General features: G+C 43.1%; 1 protein-coding gene across 2 annotated transcripts in view; it reads left to right on the top strand.

The window, feature by feature from the left end:
- The first annotated feature begins 2,137 nt into the window (after window positions 1-2,137).
- klhl5 (kelch-like family member 5) overlaps window positions 2,138-18,960 on the top strand; it is a 45,343-nt gene continuing 28,520 nt past the window's right edge. The window contains exons 1-2 of one of the 2 annotated variants that reach the window (XM_040024320.1): window positions 2,138-11,474; window positions 18,612-18,800. In XM_040024320.1, the coding sequence (XP_039880254.1) occupies window positions 10,861-11,474; window positions 18,612-18,800 (803 nt within the window). In that variant the 5' untranslated portion in view covers window positions 2,138-10,860. The remainder of the gene's footprint in view (window positions 11,475-18,611; window positions 18,801-18,960) is intronic. The other variant, XM_040024321.1, reaches the window with a different exon arrangement.

Here is an 18,960-nt window from a genome sequence, read left to right as displayed (position 1 = left end):
TGTCAGCGCAAGGCATAGATGTAATTGTGGGCCTTTTGGGTGTTTTGATCCATGCCTGCTGAGTTTCCATGTCTCAGATCACACAGGCATTTGCTCATTTTCTTGCTGCCTGTCTTTCTTTCTTTTACTCCCACTCATTACAATCTACTGTATCTGCACTCAGAAACTTGTATTAGTCACACATGAGACACACATAATTAATACTGGCCTTCTCAAACCATTATTCTGTCTCTTGAAGGTGGAGTCTGGCAAAGAAATTAGAGAACAAGCCTAATGGATGGGAAAGAAGTGAAGGAGGGTATCAGTAAATGGACAAGGGAGGATATTACAGAGAGAGATTACAGAGGAATAGAAATGAAAAGGAGGCACTAAAAGAAATCAACCATGGACTGAAGCAACACTGCTCATGAATTTTGTTGCATATATTCTCTCCGATAACAGTAATGTGATAGGGGGGGAATCAAAAAAGAGAAAGTTGTGAAGGAAGGAGCAGCAAAGCGAGGCATCTGAATCTGATGGTGAGTTTCTTTCATTCTTTCATCCTTCCTGTTAGTTACGTGTCGGGAAACTGGGACAACAAAGTCCATCTGGAGCTCCGACACACATCCTGAATCCAGATAGAGAGCAACACACACACACACACACACACACACACACACACACACACACACACACACACACACACACACACACACACACACACACACGCACAGAGAAAAGTATCCTTGATCTGTGCGGTTGTGTTATTGACTGATGTGATAGGGGATAAGAGGGAAATTACCAGCTGAAGGTGGTCTGCGTTTTATTCAAATTAGATACACACATATGCGTTGTGCTTCCATGCTTGTGAGGGCTCTCTATGGCAGAATGTATTCCCCATCCCATTAACTAAAACTTTAAAGGGCAACTCCATCAATTTTGCACGATGTCTGTTTACAGATGTAAGAGTTATTGCTTCTGCTAAAAAGTTGGACGAAGACTGTTGATGCTTAGGAGGGAGCTGCATGAAAGCCAAATAAATTGCTTCCAGTGACTTCACTTGAGTCAGCACAGGCTGAGAAATAAATTATGGGGCTATGAAAGTAAACTTGCAATACTTTCCATAAGGCCTCAGTCGCACAGGACTAGAGACCAGTTGCCAATCTCTGTTCAGTATGGAAAAAGCTGTACTCCCATTGACCCACTAGCAGGTTGTCACGGTCACCAGTTTTTTGAGCAGAACAGACCGGCTTGCCTGAAAACGCTCGCTGACCGGAAAAGTGCAACTCAAACCAGAAACAGAGAATGTTTTCATTCAAAGTAAAAATTGTGACTTAACCTGAAACCAACAAGTCTCAAAAGGCAAAGCTTTTACTTTAAATTGAGAATTGAGTTTGAGTTTGAGATCACTTTCAGATCTCAAAATAACGAGCTGAGCAACAAAATTAGAGGTTGTTTCGAAATGTTGGGGGTTATTCTCAGAAACATCCCATAAATTCAGCGGTCAATCTGTTTTTTGTCCATTAAAATCCTCCCATGATGAAAGAGGTCATGTGTCAAACTTCCTGTAAACTTCTGTCAAAAAATGCCACATTTACAACAAAAACAATATCACATGACTGTTCCACTCAGGAAGCAATCATTGGTGTTTGCATCAGTGTTTGCAAAGGTCACTCTCTATAAAACTGGAGTTTTCAACTAACACCATGTGATCAGCATTTCTGACTTTCCCCATGTGAGGGAAACCCCAGAGTCATGAGGAAACTAGGTATAAAAGGTACAAAATCATGCCAGAAAATTCCAGCGTTCTTATGGGGCCCATCTGTGTGGAGTTTGCATGTTCCCTGGGTGCTCTGGCTTAATCCCACAGTCCAAAGACATGCATGTTAGGTTAACAGGTTGATGCTAGTTGTGAGTGGCTGTCTGTCTCTCTGTGTCAGGCATGAGATAGATTGGCGACCTGCCCGGGCTGTACACAGTGATGGATGGGATAGGCTGTCCTTGAACTGGATAAGCAGTTAGGAAGATGAAATGGATGGATAATGTACAGTAAGATGCTACTCAACCTTTGAATTACAGTTTTTGAGTTGAATTAACAGACTTAGAGTACACACACACACACACACTCACTCACTCACTCACTCACTCACTCACTCACTCACTCACTCACTCACACTCACTCACATTCCAAAATCCTTCTGCCTTGTAAATCCTTTAGTCGGTGTGAAATTATTTTCTGTTCAATTATATTAAATGCTGTGCCTCCAGATGAATTTAATTGCAATCTTCCTCTCTCTGTGTGTCTCTCTCTCTCACACACACACACACTCCCTGCCTCATTCATGTGATGGGCGGGTGCTGCTGGTGTGGCAATGTGGAGAGGTAATTATTTGCTTGGCCGGTCTGAGCCTGCTTTGAGTCTCAAGGACGGACTCGCCTGCAGCTACAGTACCAAGCAACACAACAGACCAAAGCTGGCAGTGTTAATGCCTGTGTATGATGCAGTGGTCGTGACTTGAATGAAAGTACACTGTTTGGTTGTCATGTGTATGCATGCTGAATCTATAGGTGGCGTATAGCTCATCTTCAGAGCTTTATGCTCGGCGTATTTTGAAAACAAGTCTTGATGGGTGTATGCCTATATGGAACAATAGCTTTTGTAGTGACATCCCTGGAGGTTCACACCTCAGGGAATCAGCACCAGAGTCCCGCCATTACACACACACACACACACACACACACACAGAGAGAGAGAGAGACACGAGCGAAGTATAATAGCAGGGATGCAACAACCTCAATTTCCAGCTTGAGGAAATTGAGGTTGGGAAGGAGATTGTGGAGAAAAGCAGAGAGTGTGGGTGGGAAGGAAAACAAAGGGGGTAAGTAGAGATTTTTCGAAACGGAGCCAACCGTAGGGAAGAAAAGAAGAAGTGGAAAGAGGAAGAGGGAATAAGTAAAGACAGAGATTGGAAGAGGCCCTTTGGAGGATGAACATCAGTCATGAGAGATGAGCTGATCATCACAGCAAGGCCAGACAGATAAAGTTTCACTTTCTGGCCCTATAAAATCTTTTACGACAGCTTTCCCTCGATGCTGCTACCTATTTTTATTTGACTCTGTGTTTGTATTTATGTGACTTTGAGAGTGCGTAGCTGAATATTTATGAAGTACATGTGCACGAATCAGATGGTGTGCTACAATTTGTATTTACCAGCTGTATGTTAGTGCATGTGTCACGTCTGCAGTGGCGGACGACGTGGAGTGAAGAGAATGTGGACCCAAATGCAGATGGAGGTGGATATTAACAAAAATAGAGCCTTTATTTTGGGCTCCACAAAACACTACAAACAAAAGGCGATGGGAGGCTGTGATAAACTAACAAAAGCCTAAACTGGGGAACGCTAAACATAAAGACATGAGGTGCATAGAAACACAATACAGAAACCGGGAACCTGAGACCTGAAGAAACCTGGGACTTAGGAAACATGAGGGAGGTAAACAGACAACCCAACAACAGACAGTGGAAGACTGAGCACTAAATACACAGAAGGGTAATGAGGGGATGAGGACCAGGAGGGAAGCACAGCTGGGACTAATCACACACACAAGACCGAGAGGAAGCAAAACTGAACACTCTAACACCAGCCGAGGCACTATCAAAATAAAACGGGAAACATGAGACACAGACTGAGACGCGACCACTAAATTACAGAATATTAATAATTAAAACATTAACACTGTTTTGAACACCACACCCAGTACCATGACGGTATGCATGCATGCGTGAATGCACATAAACAGGAAGCTTATCAAGGGAGGAGTGTGTGTGAAGGGACTTTCACGGTGTCATTTTCTTGGGTGTGGGTGTGGGTGTTTGTGTATGTTGTTGTAGAGCCATAAAGTTGCGCTAGAGATTTGTGAGTGATAGCCTTGGACTACCACAGCCAGGAGACCAATAACAGTAGGCCGCTCAAGGAGGCTTCTGCCAAGTGACCAATGATTAGATCCAACTGAAGGAGACCAGAGCCGAATGACCCGTCATTCCTCTGTTTCATTCCCCCTCTGAGCCCCATTCCCAGCCTCCCCCATTAACAGGAGTGCATTTCCACTGTGAGTAGCACAGAAATGCATTGGTTTGCTCTCTGACTCCTTAGTTGTTGGGGTTTTTTATAGTTGTGAGGAGGGCTCAGTGGGAGAGAGAAGGCCGGATTATAAAGTTATCCAGATAACCCTTTAATACAGGGTCTCTTAAACTCAACAGCACATAAATGAAATGTGAAATCTATTCTCGGTTCCCAGAACACAAGCTGATGTAAATATATAACCACTCATGCCTGGGAGGAATCCACTCGCAAGAGGGAACACAGCCAAATTGATGCTGATGCAGAATTTATGTTCAGTTAGGAGTTACGAGAGTAAATCAATGTGCAAGATGGGTATGTAAATTATTAACTTAGCTGCCATTTTAACAACAAAAAACAGTAAGTCAAACACAGACTGTATGTGTACAGTCGAATGTAATCATTGAAACTCATTTAATTGAAAGTAATTCTAGGATGCTGTATCAAATATCAAATATATGTTGCAACTGTTCTTATTTTTGTTTGTTTGTTTCTAACATGTGTGGTCATTTCAAATTTAATGCTACCAAGACATTTCAAAGACATTTTATACCGACTCCTGTGTTGTTTCACCTCATCTTTTCTTAAGATAGCTTATTGGGAAGTGAGGAGACTGGTGTCTTGGCAAAGCCTTTTTCATTTCCTAATGCTCCGTACATCACCAGGAGGTGACAGGTCTGAAAAGTAGGACAACTGCTAGACTGCACCATATGCACGTGTGTATCATTTAGTATTAAAGTTGACTTCAGATATGAAGGTTTCTTAAGACACGTGCATTAATGCAACCTAATTGTATCACAGATGCTGGCTTTTGAGCTGTGTGGTAAAACAAGTCAGATGTTGCCCCTATGCTCATCATTTCCTCAGAGTATTGCAAGTTTAGTTCATTCAGACCAAAGGACAGTTTTCCATTTCTTCTTAGTCCATTTTAAGTGATTTTAGGAGAAGAAAAGGCATTTCTGGATCTTGTTCATATTTTTTTTTTCTTCTTTGTATACTTTGATCTTGAATCTGTGGATGGTGGAATGAAAAATGTTTTTTGGAAGTGTTCATGAGCCAACGAGGTGAATTAAAAACAGAAGTGTAACTGTTTCTAATGCAGTGCTGCTTAAAGGCCCTTTTTAACAGAATAAGTGGGCTTTAATTTTTAAAAAAAATACCCCTGATACATTTTAGTTTAGCATTCACACAATTACAAGGAGGCGAAACCATAGACAGTATAAGAGACAGACAGAGCCACTGTGACATCACTCACTGGTTAGTGAAGCTGAGTGTTATCACCATCTCGTTGTTTTGAAACCGGAAGAGACAAAAAAGGGGCCAGTGCTGAAATCTCTGACTCTTAATAACGACCGCTTTACAAAATGAACTTGATATTTTATTCAGTATGACCTGAAACAAGCGACTCACCTGATCAGGAAATGTTTGCTGTGGGAGTCGTGGGTTTTTGTCTCACAAACCTTTGTGCAATCACAGGACTTCCATGTTGGTTTCACTTTTCAAAAAACACATCCATTTTCAGTTTCTATGGTCTAAACACAGCATAACTAAAAAAAAAAATAAAGATCACATTATTTACAACCCCACCAGTTAAATGACAGATTTGTACTAGAAATCTCAGGATTTGTGCTCATGCATACATAGATGTTATGTGATAAATTTCTCTCACTGTGGGGAAATTGCACAGACTCAGTGGTAATTGGAAAGTCACATGAAATCAAAGGAACTATTATTGTATTATACATCTTTGCAGCCCTTCGCTGCACCTGCCTTTATATGTGCTATGCCTTGTGGTCTCTCAGCCTGGAGAATGGTCTCCAGAAAGCAGAATACTGCCGATAGATTTAAATTAAGGTTGTTTAGCTCTTTTGCACATGTGATATATGTGTTTTTATACTAAGTTGGACTCCCTTTTTTCTTCAAAACTGCTTTCATTCTTTGAGGTATACATTCAACAAGATGCTGCAAACATTCCTCAGAGATTTTGGTCCATATTAACATGATGGCATCACACATGCTGCACATTTGTTGTGAATTTTTCATTCTAACACATCGTAGAGGTGCTTTTTGGATTGTGGAGGCCATTTGAGCAGCGTGAATTAATTGCTATGTTCAAACAACCAGTTTCAGATGATTTAAGCTTTGTGACATGGGGCTATCAGACAATGGGCACATGAAGGGATGGTTCAACGGGTTCAACAAGTATCCTCAGATAGGCTGTGGTGTTTACACAATGCTCAGTTAGTATTGAAAAGTGTATCAAGAAAATACCCCCCACACCATTACACATCCAGTAGCAGTCTAAGCCACAAAGCACCTGAACCTATCCAAATGTCAAGGCCCTTCAGACCAAGCCACATTTTTCCAATTTTCTATTGCCCAATGTTGTTGATCCCATCTGCATTTTAACCTAAGTTTCCTATTCTTAGCTGACAGGAGTGGCCTCCTGGTTTGGTCTTCTGCTGCTGTAATCCACCTGCTTCATGGTTCAACATGTTGTGCATTCACAAATGCTCTTCTGCATGCTTTGGCTGTAACCAGAGGTAATTTGAGTTATTTTTGCTTTCCTATCACCTCAAAGGAAGCTGGCCATTCTTTTCAGATCTCTGGCATTAACAAGGCATTTTCTCCCAGAGAATTGCTGCTCACTGGATACTTTCTCTTTTCCATTGGGGAGACGGTTGTGTGGGATCATCACAGTAAATCAGCAGTTTCAGAAATGCTCAGAGAAGCACATCTGCCATGTTAAAAGTCACTTAAAACACCTTTCCTCCCAATTCTGATGCTCAGTTTGAACTTCAGCAGGTGTTCTTGACCCTGTCCACATGCCTAAATGCACTGAGTTGCTGCCATGTGATTGGCTGATTAGATATTTGCATTGTAATCCGTTAAACAGGTGTAACTAATAAAGTGTCTGGCGAGTGCATGTATAAATAAGTCCAGTGTCTCTAACAAGTTAAAGATAGTGTTTCCTTCTAAAGGAGTATGATGTGTCACTGTGAAATCGTTCTCGCTTCCTTGACTTTTTGTTATTTCTTTGCTTTAATAATGATGCTGCTGCTGGTTTCATGCTTCCTCAAAGCCTTGGTTTATGTGTGTGTGTTCTATGTGCCTGTGTCTGTGTGCATTTGTATTGACTTTGTAGTATTGATCGGATAAAGCAGCAGGGTGGTCCTGCACTTAGTCATCAGCACATCCTGAAGCTGAAGAAAAGCCCTGTTTCTCAGAACCTGGCAAACAAAAGCGGTGAAAGTTAAATCGGCCGTATTAAACTGCTCCTCTCAGTCATTTATTTATGGAAAAAATGAATCTCTCCGACTGGCTGTTGCTCTGCAGGGCCAATCTATGAGTAACACATCTCCCATCTGTGTAATTCACAAACTGACCTCAGCTGTTTGACTTATTGATTTTTGCTAGAGTGGGACTCCTAAAGCATCCGTCCCCTCCTGTTGGTGGGACTCCATCCAGAACATAAGGTGTTCCGGCTCTCTGGCTCTGGCACATCCTGTGGTCGTCCCGGGGTTACTGCGGGAAGGGAAGAAGGTTCTGCCTGGCTGGGCCGCCGGGTGCCCCGAGTGTGTCTGCATGGGATGGCTCCCACAGGGCCCACTCCCACAGATCATTATTGTCCATGAATAGCTGCTGCATTGCAGATGGAGAGAAAAGGGGGAGGTGAAGGAAGGAGCCTAGTAATGGATGGATGATAGTAATGGCTTATAGAGAAGAGGAGTAAGCTCATGTGCATGGGCCAAAAACAAGAGACATGTCTGTCTAAGATTGTGCATGTGTGGTGAAATCTTATTCTCAAGGAAAACTCAGGCCTCCCCGCTGTGGTGATTTGAGGCAGTGCTGGCTATTTTCAATATCTGCGTAAGAAACAAATCATCACATCAGTGTATTGCAGCCGGCTTCCAAAAAGTGTAAGATTGTTCAGAGGCAATAACATGGACGGCGACTCAGAGAAATAAGGGTGCAGAAAGGAGTGAGTGAACACCATTAGACAAGGTGGGAAAGAAGATGATGAAGAGGATGTGTCCACCGCCTCATTACATTTTAGAGTCTCTGATTACCATGTAATGATTGCTGCAGCCTCACAAACCTTCATGTTCACTGAAAGTTACAAAGACACCTGTTTGTCTCTTAGCAGCTCTGTAACGACTTATTACAAATTATCCTATGTAACCTGAACCGTGCCCTGTTGTTGCAACCAGAGTCTTAACACTAAAGCTCTTTCACTAAAGGTGAATACCAAAATTGTTACTATGTGAAATTCAGCCTCACACTAGTGGGATGTTTGTTGCATTTACTTGAAAATCACAAAATTAACTGTGGCGTCACCCACTGAACTCCACATTTGGAAGGTTTTAGCTGTTTCCCTGTTGCTTTATTTTGGAGCCAGATGTGGATTAAAGGGTGGAGCAGTAGCTTGGTTGGCAAGCTGCACTCATAAGCTGCGTGGGTGCAATGCACACACACATATCAGCTAATTAGCGTGGACTTTAAAAAAAAAAAAACTACAAGAATTTCCCTCAGCAAAACTGAAGTACCACACAATGAACCGTAATTTGTTAGATAGTCCTTTAAAAATACACACAAATGCAGTTATGGGGTTCCTTAAAGGTCACTGTTGTCTGTGAATTCTACTGACATACACCTGGGGGGACAAGAGAGGTGACAAAGAGAGACCAGGTAGGGTGGAGCAGGTGGAGATGAATATGATTTGTGATTTATGACAGAAGGAAAGTAGCAAGAGTGAAAGGGAAAGTTTATAAGGTGGCAGTGAGGCCTACTGTGATATATGGTTTGGACACAAAGAAAGAAAAAGGTGGAGCAGGAGGTGCTAAGATTTTCATTGACGTTGACCAGGATGGTGCAGTATTAGAAATGAGTGTATCAGATGGACACTTTGGAGAAACGGCTGACATGGTCCTCCATGTGCAGAGGAGGGATACAGGATACACCGGACAAAGGATGTTGAAGTTGGAAAAAGAGGAAGATTTGTGGATGTAGTGAAGGCAGAGAGATGAGGATGCTAGGGATGGGGTGTTTCACTGTGGCAACGTCTAAAGGGAGCAGCCAAAATATGAAGAAGAAGAAAGCAGCTATGCATAGAATGAAGTCATACAGTTTGTTAATGAAGAAATTTAATACCCACATCAATATGTTACTGCAGCTCAAGCTCAAGGTAATTATTTGGTTAATAGTAGCTTAGTTCTTGGCCGCATGACTGAGGAGGAAGCTGAGTTGGAGCGTATGGGCCTGTGCAGGTAAGACTATGAGTACCCCTCACATCTCTTTGGAGCTAAAAAGAGGTTATTCTTTAGCTTGTATAGGTAGTTGGAAAGCACGATTCTGCTACAATTAATATTAATTTGTTGAGGCTATTCTGCACTAACAGTCGATCGTTTTTTGTACTTTGGGGGAAAACATGGTAAAAAGTTCTTAAACAGCACTTTTCTACTCTATCTAAACACTCAAAGCGCTTTACACAACATGCCTATATCTAAGTTCATTAAGTGCTTTTATCTAACATTCACACTCCAATCAAGGCATCAGAGAACACCTCAGGGTTCAGTATCGTGCCCAAGGTTACTTTGGCACAAGGGCTACGGCAGCCAGGTACTGAAACACCAACCTTCCGACTAGTGGCTGACCTGGTCTACCTTCTGCACTACAGCCACCCCCAATCTCTCCTGCTTTACTTCCAGCCTAAGTTATTTTTGCACTTTTATTACTGTAATTATGGATTCTACCCTGTAGCCTGTAAAGGTGGCCCACTGCACAGGTTTATTAATTATACAGGGTGTGACTGTGGATTTTGGTTTATAACCTGTGATTTGGGGACTTGTGCATGTGTGAGTGCACGCCAAACTGCAACAGTTTGACAGTATTGCCTCTCCTCTTGTGTTTTTTTTTTTTTTTTGATTGAGTTAAGTCAAATACCCCCATTAATACTTTTTAAAGCTAAAAAAGTTTTAAGTTGTAAGAATTTTTTTTGAAGTAGTATCAAAGAGCAGCAACAAAATGTTCACTCTGCCAACGCTGTATTTTGCAGCAGGCTGTAAACATGCATTTTAAGGCTGTACCGTTAGACATTTTAACATGGCTGCCCGTGGGGACTGACTTTAGGATGCAGCCTCAGGCACCAAGTGAAACAGCACTTTTTCTTTTTTTCAGCTTTGAAGGTTGCATCCTTTTAGTAAACAAGCAATTTCACATTTTTCACGGACTTCTTACATTTTCCAGAGTGCTCTGGGATTAATCGATAGAACCAAAAATTACTTTATCGATCCTGAAAACAGTTAGCAGCAGCCCTAGTTGGTCGTTATTTTCATTTTGATCGACTAATCGACCTCAGCGCGCACAACAAACTGCCTGTCTGCTGGCTTCCATCTCCTATTAATTAATATCGACTGATTGTCTGGCCTGTTGAGTAATGACGGGGAAAAAGACGGTGATGGTGATGGTCCACTCTTTTTCAGCTCTGTGTCATTTGGCAGAGCTGTGTGACATGAACGTGTCCTTGTGGCAGATGTTTGTGGTTACTTGAAATGCTCTGGCTCTTAAGAGTAGATCTCCTCCTCCTCTCTCCCTCTCTCTCTTTGTGTGTCTGTATACTCCGCTATATTCAGCTCACTCCTCCAGTCGCGGTTACCGGGCGTGCGGTTGCCAGGAGAGACGCGCGTGCAGTGCAGTGTACAGTTTTAACGGCAGAGCGGCACGGGATCTCCCCCGCCATTTCCTCGTGTCGAGCCCTGGAATGTCGAGTAGCGGCTCGGGCTCTTCCTCGCGGAAGGAGTTCGATGTGAAGCAGATCCTGAGGATCCGATGGAGGTGGTTCGGTCACCCCGCGGTCCCTCCGCCTCACTCCCCGCCGCTAGGAGACTACTTCCCCGGCAGGAGAGCGGGCGGCAGCTCCGGAGACGGACCCTCAGTTAGCTCTAGCAACTCGAATTCAAACAGCGTAAACCCCAGCGCGGGGAGTCACGGCGGTCTGGTGGCCAGTGGCAGCGCTGGGTCTAACCTGTGTAACGGCAGCGGCAGCAGCAGAAAGTTTGCTGATCCGGCTGGGAGTCGGGGCGGTCCGGGAGGAGCGGCAGCTGGAGCGACGGGGAGCTCCTGTCCCCGCTCGTTCAGCCAGCCAGAGTGCCGAAGCTCCTCCGCAGCGCTGTCCTGGGTCTCCCCGCCGCCTCAACGTCGCTCTCGCCCCGTGACGAGCATGGAGCCCCCCGGGGAGGCCCCTGCACCCCAGCTGGTGCCCGAGCCCCCCGGGGTTGAGGAGGAGGAGGAGGCGGCGGCGACAGCAGCGGTGGCGGCAGCAGCATGCAACGAGGAGAACAACAACCACCCGGAAACAGACTCCAGCTCTTGCAGGTAGTAGTAGGGGGATGCTGTTGGCAGTTTCTGACTTTTCAGGTGAAAGTTGTGAGCAGAATTTCTGCACTTAGTTGTGTGAAAGACGCACACTTCCCTGAAAAGTTTAAACAAGTAGAGAACTCCTCGGTGTTAGCTTCAACTTATCAGAAGAGCATTTGGCAAGCTGTAATTCTTCTAGTTGGGCTGTTTGCAGTCTAGTGCGTTGCTAAGATGGGATCTACTTTCATTTACGTTGGAATCATGTGTTGTAGTAGGCCAAACATTAACGACAAATGAAATGGCTTAAACAAGTACAATAGCTCAAAAGGAAGAAATACAATTAAATAGAAAATGTGAATTTATTCGCAATCGTGGCTCAAGAGTTGGGAGTTCGCCTTGTAATCGGAAGGTTGCCGGTTCGAGCCCCGGCTTCGACAGTTTCGGTCGTTGTGTCCTTGGGCAAGACACTTCACCCGTTGCCTACTGGTGGCTCCAGTGTCCGGCAGCCTCGCCTCTGTCAGTGCGCCCCAGGGTGGCTGTGGCTACACTGTAGCTTGCCATCACCAGTGTGTGAATGGGTGGATGACAGGTTGTGTAAAGCGCTTTGGGGTCCTTAGGGACTAGAAAAAACGCTATACAAATACAGGCCATTTACCATTTATTTTCTTTATTGTTGTTCCTTTTGATCTCTGGCGCACACAGGGTCTATGGAAGCTGAATTCCCCCCTGATGAGTTAATAGAATAAGAAGGCTGTTCAGACAGCATGCTCTCACCACTCTCAACATGCAGACAGATGGAAAGATGGCTAGAGAAGGTGAGGGCTGAGTACATTTGGGTGTGGTGCACTGACTTCTCCCTCCAACCAACTAATAACACTTCACCAGTCAGGCTCTGTTATTAGACGATGCATGCAAAAACAAACAGAAATTCACTCTTGTGCTTATGGGATTTTCAGAGTCATTTACAATATGACTCTAGGGCTGAGCTCTGCATGTTGCTGCATACTGCACTTGACATTTGTATTGTTTTGTTTTCAGCATCAGAGTCGAAGGCTTTTATTCTTAATCCTTAGGGTTCTGCATGCTTGTGTTCACATGCGGAAAGAAGTGTGTTGCATCTGTGTGGCCATCCAGCTGTAGTGGTGTGAAAAAGCCATTTAATTAATAGTTGCCTTGGAGATAGGAAAACAGGGTAATTAGGATGTCCTAACCACACTTATATTATTGTGATGCAGTTGTAAAATACGGGCAATGTTTAGGCAGCTTCTTTAGGTGTGTTTACTATACAGGCAAAATGCGTCTGGTAGCCTTCTATCGTACTCCGTGTTCCCCATACACATCAGAAAATATAAAAGGTTCATTGGAAACAATGCACGCACATGTGTGCACACACAGCTTTCATCAGAGCCAAAGTTGATATACCTATTTTTTAAAAACCGACTCATCTTTGATGTCTCTTCATGAACTTGTTTTCACCGCAAAATGTGTATGTTTCTGCTTGTGAAGGAGAAAACTGAGGTCTTAAAAATACCCATTGTTATGCAAGGCTTAATGTCGTATCTTCAGTGATGATGGGAGTCCGGCGGCGCTTACACGGCAAATTACTTGTGCCTAATAGTAACACAAGCACGCACACACGCACATGCCTCGTTAACACAGGCAGAGAAAATTTTCACTGCACGAGTCTGAATGGAAACGTATACGGACGAAGCCATGTCCTTGCGCACATTATTGTTGCCATACCAACCCAGACATTAGTGTATGCTGCATACATGTGTAGCTTTTCAGCATGTTTGTTTTGTGGTGTGTGGGGGTTTGTTTGTGTGTTTCTCTGTGCGATTCATCCTCAGAGAGCTCCTGTGTACAGTGTGATACTCCAAAACACGGGTGGCAGAATCCCAAATGGGATCATGGGAAGGGACGCGCACAGAATCCCAGAGCGACTGAAGGCGCTGCTCGGCTCCACTCATCTCCTCCTCTCCTTTTCACTTTCACACCCCACCCAGCTTTCCCTCGTTTAATCCTGGTGTACCTCCCTTACTTACCCTTTTTCTCCTCCTGTCCCACATTCATCTCTGCCCACCCCTGGCCACTCATTGCCCTCCCCCTCCACCCCTTCTTTTTTTCCCTTGCTAATGTGTTGGGAAGTGAGCGTATTAAAGAGGCTGGGAGAGAGACACCCAATGACAGTTGGGCGAGTGCCCTTGCCTGGTGCGGGGGTTTAAAAAATCTGGCTTCATGGTGTTGATTTGCCCTAGACACACACTCTCTCTTCCTCCTTTCTCTCTCTGTCCATATTGAGTGGTTGCCAGGCTCAGTTAAGGGGACTGGAAGGCAGCGTTCCCCTACTTCAAAGCCGTCTCCTCTGGCAGTATTTAGCCACACCATTCGTCTACAGACACACATCCACACACACACACACATGCACATGCTAGAGAGCAGGAAAGCCAGCCAAAAAGCCTCCTTGGAGGGTTGGAACGGGATAGGAAAGAGGGAGAAAATTGAGGCAAAGATTAATGTTGGGATGAGGTGGAATGAAGAGAGTGAGTAATGAGATTAGTTGGAGATATGAAAGTTGGAACAGGACAGAGAGAGAATGCACATAGGCAGAGATGAGCCTGGCTGTATCACATGTAGGGATGGGTACCGGTATCCGGTGCCATTCTGACATAAACGGTAGTAACCAGACCGAAAAGCAGCACACATTTCGGTGCTTTATTTCGGTGCTTTTTTTTTTCCTGGGATGTCATACACTTTGGATTCCAGCCAATCATTTTACCTTTGCAAGGATAGTAGGCGGGCCCAGGTACGTACGTTCTTTTAGAGCAGAGCTACAGATTAAAAATGCCCAAAGCGAAGTGGTAAAAGTCTGGCTGTACTTCTCAGCAAAAGATGCAAACTCAGCAGCCAGCAACAAGTGCTTTAAGGTGATACTGTGCAAAGGAGGTAACTCCTCGAATCTGATGAAACACCTGGCGATGCATAGCGTTTTGTTAAAAGCCGAGAAATGCGCCGTATTTGATAGCTTGCTGCGAGACCTCACATTGTGCACCTCTACTGCGGGTGTGGTGCCTGTTATCGGACCCGGAGTTAGCAACATCCCCCAAAAACCCGAAGATTAGAGTCCTGGCCCGTAGCCCTGCCAGTGTAGCAGAAATGATGAGGATGATGATGGCAGCAGCAGCCGTTCTTCTCCGCGTGAGTAGCTTAATGTTGTTCGTGTGTAATTTACGTTGAGTAGGCTAACCACGTTATTACATTAATGCATGTAAGGTGAACTAGCAAACACAGTCATAGTTACATGCGGCTGTCTTCTTATTTGATGGCACATACTCCCTTCACCCTGACCAAAAAGGCTAAAATGACCAAAGAAAAAGTGGAAAACAGCTAAACACGAGAGGTTTTTGGACAAAGTTTGTGTTTTTTTTCCATTGATTAAGCACTGCTTCCAGCCAAGAGTGATGCCATATATGCCCTATAGCTGCAGAAAAGTCTAACATTGTTATCTTTTTACAAAAAAAACGGCTGAACATGAGAGGTTTTTGGACCAATTTTGTGTTTTCCATTCTTTAAGCACCAGTTCGAGCACCGTTTAAGCACCGGCACCGTTTCAAAAGTACCGGTTTGGTACTGGTATCGGATAAAACCTAAACGATACCCATCCCTAATCACGTGATTATACTAAATATGTGCATAAACACACCAGGTGCACATTATTTTCTTTTTTTTTAAACAGAGTGAGAGTTTGTTCATTAAAGTCACAAATGAGTTCTTATCTCGTAAGACCTAAGCTTGCATTAACTTGGTTTGAAATGGTGACCTTGTTATGCCTGCTCTAACATCAAGCAGGTGCGGACCTCCGCTTAAGAGGTCGCTTTTCTGTCCACATAAATGTAAATCTGTCGGTTATTGATAAATAAAGAGTCTTTAGCTAGAAAAATGGTTCATTATGTTAGGGCTATCAAAAACCCAAACAGAGTTGAGCCATTAAATCTTGTGTTACATCTCCAGTCTCTCTAGATCCTTGTCGGGCTTGAGCATCTGAGAGTTTTGTATTTTTAAGACATTTTTATAGACACAAGCACTAACTATTAAGCTGGCTTAAAAATGTTGTTAGCTCACCGTTATTACAAAGTGTTAGACATAGAAACAGCCTGGCTCCATATGGAGTGGTTCACACATTCGCCTAACAAGCAAAAGATCCTGATTTCGAGAGGAGAATCAGATCCCATGGGGATTGCATCAGGAAGAGTATCCGGTGTGAAAATGGAAGCAGCTGGAGAATGGAGAAAGTTGCTAAAACAAAATGTCATTTTCTTCTTTAAAGAAGAAAATGACAACTAGATGAATGTTAGAACTTAACAACACTGACCCTCAGTTGTTCAGCTCACATCTGTCCACTTATGTTCCCTAATTAAGGTAGGATAAATCATTCACTGCTCTCACTCTCCTGGATGCGCCGTTAACCCCTCGGCAGCGTTGTATCTAAAGGTGGAAAGCCAGCTTTGCTTTCTGTGTCACTCGGGAGACAAAAAGTGGTAATGTTGATTTTATTTTCCACAACAGATTTCATTTTCACACACAAATGTTCTAATTTATTTTTATATTCAATTATAATCACATTAAGAATATTTGCAACAGCCTTATTATATGCAGTAGCAGGTTATTAGGTTTGATGCTGAGCAGGCGATAGACAGTATATTGAAGGTGGCTGTAGCCACTCTGGGGTCACACTCCAGTTTGTAGACTATTGTTTTGAATCCTTAAGTTTTTTGTTTCTTTGTTTTTTTTAGCTAGGACTAGCTAGGGGTGGGTGATATATCCTCAAATTTTTATCACACTATTTCAAGGAAATTTGCAATAATTATATTTATGACAAGATGCCAGCAGCAACAGCATTAGATTTGCTGCTGGCAACTCTAAAAGGCAAAAGCTGCTGGCTTAATACTTAACCTTGGAAGTTTTCAGGAGTCTGCACAGTATTGTCACATAATACAGTTTAAACTGAAATGTAGTTTCTTTCTGGGATGTTGTATCTTGGGTCGAGCTATTTAACCAGCTACTTAAAGCACTTCTGTTGCACCATTTCCATCCACTGGGTTGCACATCAGCTGTTGCTAGCACATCCTCCTCCAGCCGAGCCTTTGTAGTCTGGTTGTACTCGATGATGCCTCAAACTATGAAGCAAATTTGTCGTTTACACCTTTAGCAAGAAGCAAGCAAGCAAAGTGTGCTGCTTTTGTTGGAGGTTGCTGAAGTAGCTTTCTTCTCTTTTTAGTTACTAAACCGTCATCGGGGAGCTAACCTGCTCTCACTCTCAAACATGCCTGGCATTGTGTCGTTGCCAGGCTTGCTAGGGAACGTGAGGGTGTGGTGTTGCTATATCACTGATATTCTGATATGATGTAAAAATCTGTGGTGGTATAATCACGGACAGGATGACTTGACACAGCCCTAGTGTGAGCTTTTCAGCAAGGTGCATCACTCTGATATTAGTTTTCCTGAGCAAAGGAGTTTTTCTTTTTCCACCCCGAAAGAGCCAAAGAAAAGTCATAAACTTTGTAATAAATCTCTTTTTTTAACCATGAGTATTGGTTTTGTTTTCATTTACTCAGTCTACATTTCTGTTTATTAAAAGGCTAAAAATAAGAGGGAAGTTCATAAAGTAACAGTAAAACGGTCTCTTCTCCTGTATTGTGCATGCATCAATTATGTATACATGCTTAGTCACTGCCTAAAATGCCCTTTCTGAGTTGGGTGGGGGAACAAAAATACACTTTTAATTAAGATGCAGATTTTGTCTGTAGAAAAGCATCTCAACGGAAAATGTGTATACCCATAAACAGAAAGAAAAGGATGCATCCATCTTTTTAATATACAGTCTATGTTGTATACAGGACCTTTGGAGGTTGCCGTGCTCAAAACAGTTGCCTGCTATGTCTGAGGAAAACAGATAAGACTATTGGGACTCAACACAAAACAGTAAAAGCTGTAGGATGGAAAATCTAAAACAGTGAACACAAATAACCATGTAAAAATTCATGGTCAGGTGGTAATTCCCCAGTACTAAAAAAAAAAAAAAAATTTTTAACTACACATTCTTTTGAGCTAATGAATCCTATATTTAATGTCAGTGCTGTAAAACATTTTCATCTCACAAAGAAATTCAGAGGAAATGTCTGTCTGTATTTATTTATGTGCAAACATGTATAAAAAAATATGGATCGGAAAATATGTATAGCAACTTCAAGTGCCAAGTGATAGTTTTTTTTAACATGCTACACCAACACGTGACAATGATTTCTGAGTAAATAATCCAATCTCTAAATTGTTTTGTACAAAAGTCACATTTTGTAACAACTTTTCACACAATTTATGTCTGTGTATCTCTTTCTAGCTTTCTCTTTATTCATTCCTGGTAGAACATGCAAGTGAAAAATTGCAATTTAAGACAGTTTGACTTGAAACAGCTTGAGCTTTGAGCACACACACACACACACACACACACACTTCACTAAAAGAGTGTGAGTTCTCTCCTGACTGTGGAGTTGAATTCATATTATCCTTGGAGTATCAGTTTATTTTTATGTCTTTGTGCTGCAGGGCCGGTCCTGCCTCTTCTGCTGTTAAATTAAAAATGGAAGTACAGCACTGGCTCACATAAATTAAATGCTGGTTTGGGAGCCATGATGGCTGATAATTCACAGGGTAGCTCATCTCTGACAAACACGCATGCACAAATAAACTCAACAGTAATGTTGAAGACTTCCTGGTCCTAAACTCTGCTCTGTCTCCTGTTGTTGGTATAAATGCAAGGAAACTGGTTGCCATTAGGGAGCAGAGTAAATTACTGCATATCCTATGGGCTTAGCTCCCATAGCTATTTAATTGGCAGATTTTCTTTAAAGAGGGCTAAATTTATCTGGCCATTTACTCCTAGTAATTGAACCATTAAAGATCTTTTGTCTGCTTCTGGCGACATACAAAGAGGGTACATTAGATGACTCAGAACAGCTGGTGTAGCTCTCTTCACACATCTGTCTCTTTGTTCACCAATAAATCCACTGAAAGTTACTGTCTCTTTCTCTTTCTGTCTTTGTCCGTGTGTGTTTGTTGGATGTTTGTCCTTGTCTGTGTGCCATTGTGTGGGCGCAGGACGTCTAACAGTAGTGCCACGCTGTCCTCATGTGTGTCAATGGAGCAGTGCGCGTGTCCGGAGGAGTGCATGTTTACCGCTCTGTCCCATGCTGATGTCACCTTCCGCAAGATGGAGGGCTACCTGCGGACTAGACAGCTTTGTGATGTCATACTGGTGGCTGGGGAGAGGCGAATACCTGCTCACAGGTAGGAGCAAAGAAGCACTAAAATTCTAATACACGGACAGCAAAGGCTGTGATGCTAATGGTTATTGTCATTACTACTACATTCGGTAACACTTTGTAATGCGGTTTGCAATTAAGAGCGTAATTCCCCTGCAATTGAATGGATTTTTAGTGTACTGTAT

Source organism: Simochromis diagramma, unplaced genomic scaffold (genome assembly GCF_900408965.1).
Source record: "Simochromis diagramma unplaced genomic scaffold, fSimDia1.1 OVJJ01000302.1, whole genome shotgun sequence".
Lineage (NCBI taxonomy): Eukaryota > Metazoa > Chordata > Actinopteri > Cichliformes > Cichlidae > Simochromis > Simochromis diagramma.
The sequence above is the reverse complement of the archived record's forward strand: the minus strand, read 5'-3'. Positions and strand labels throughout refer to the sequence as shown.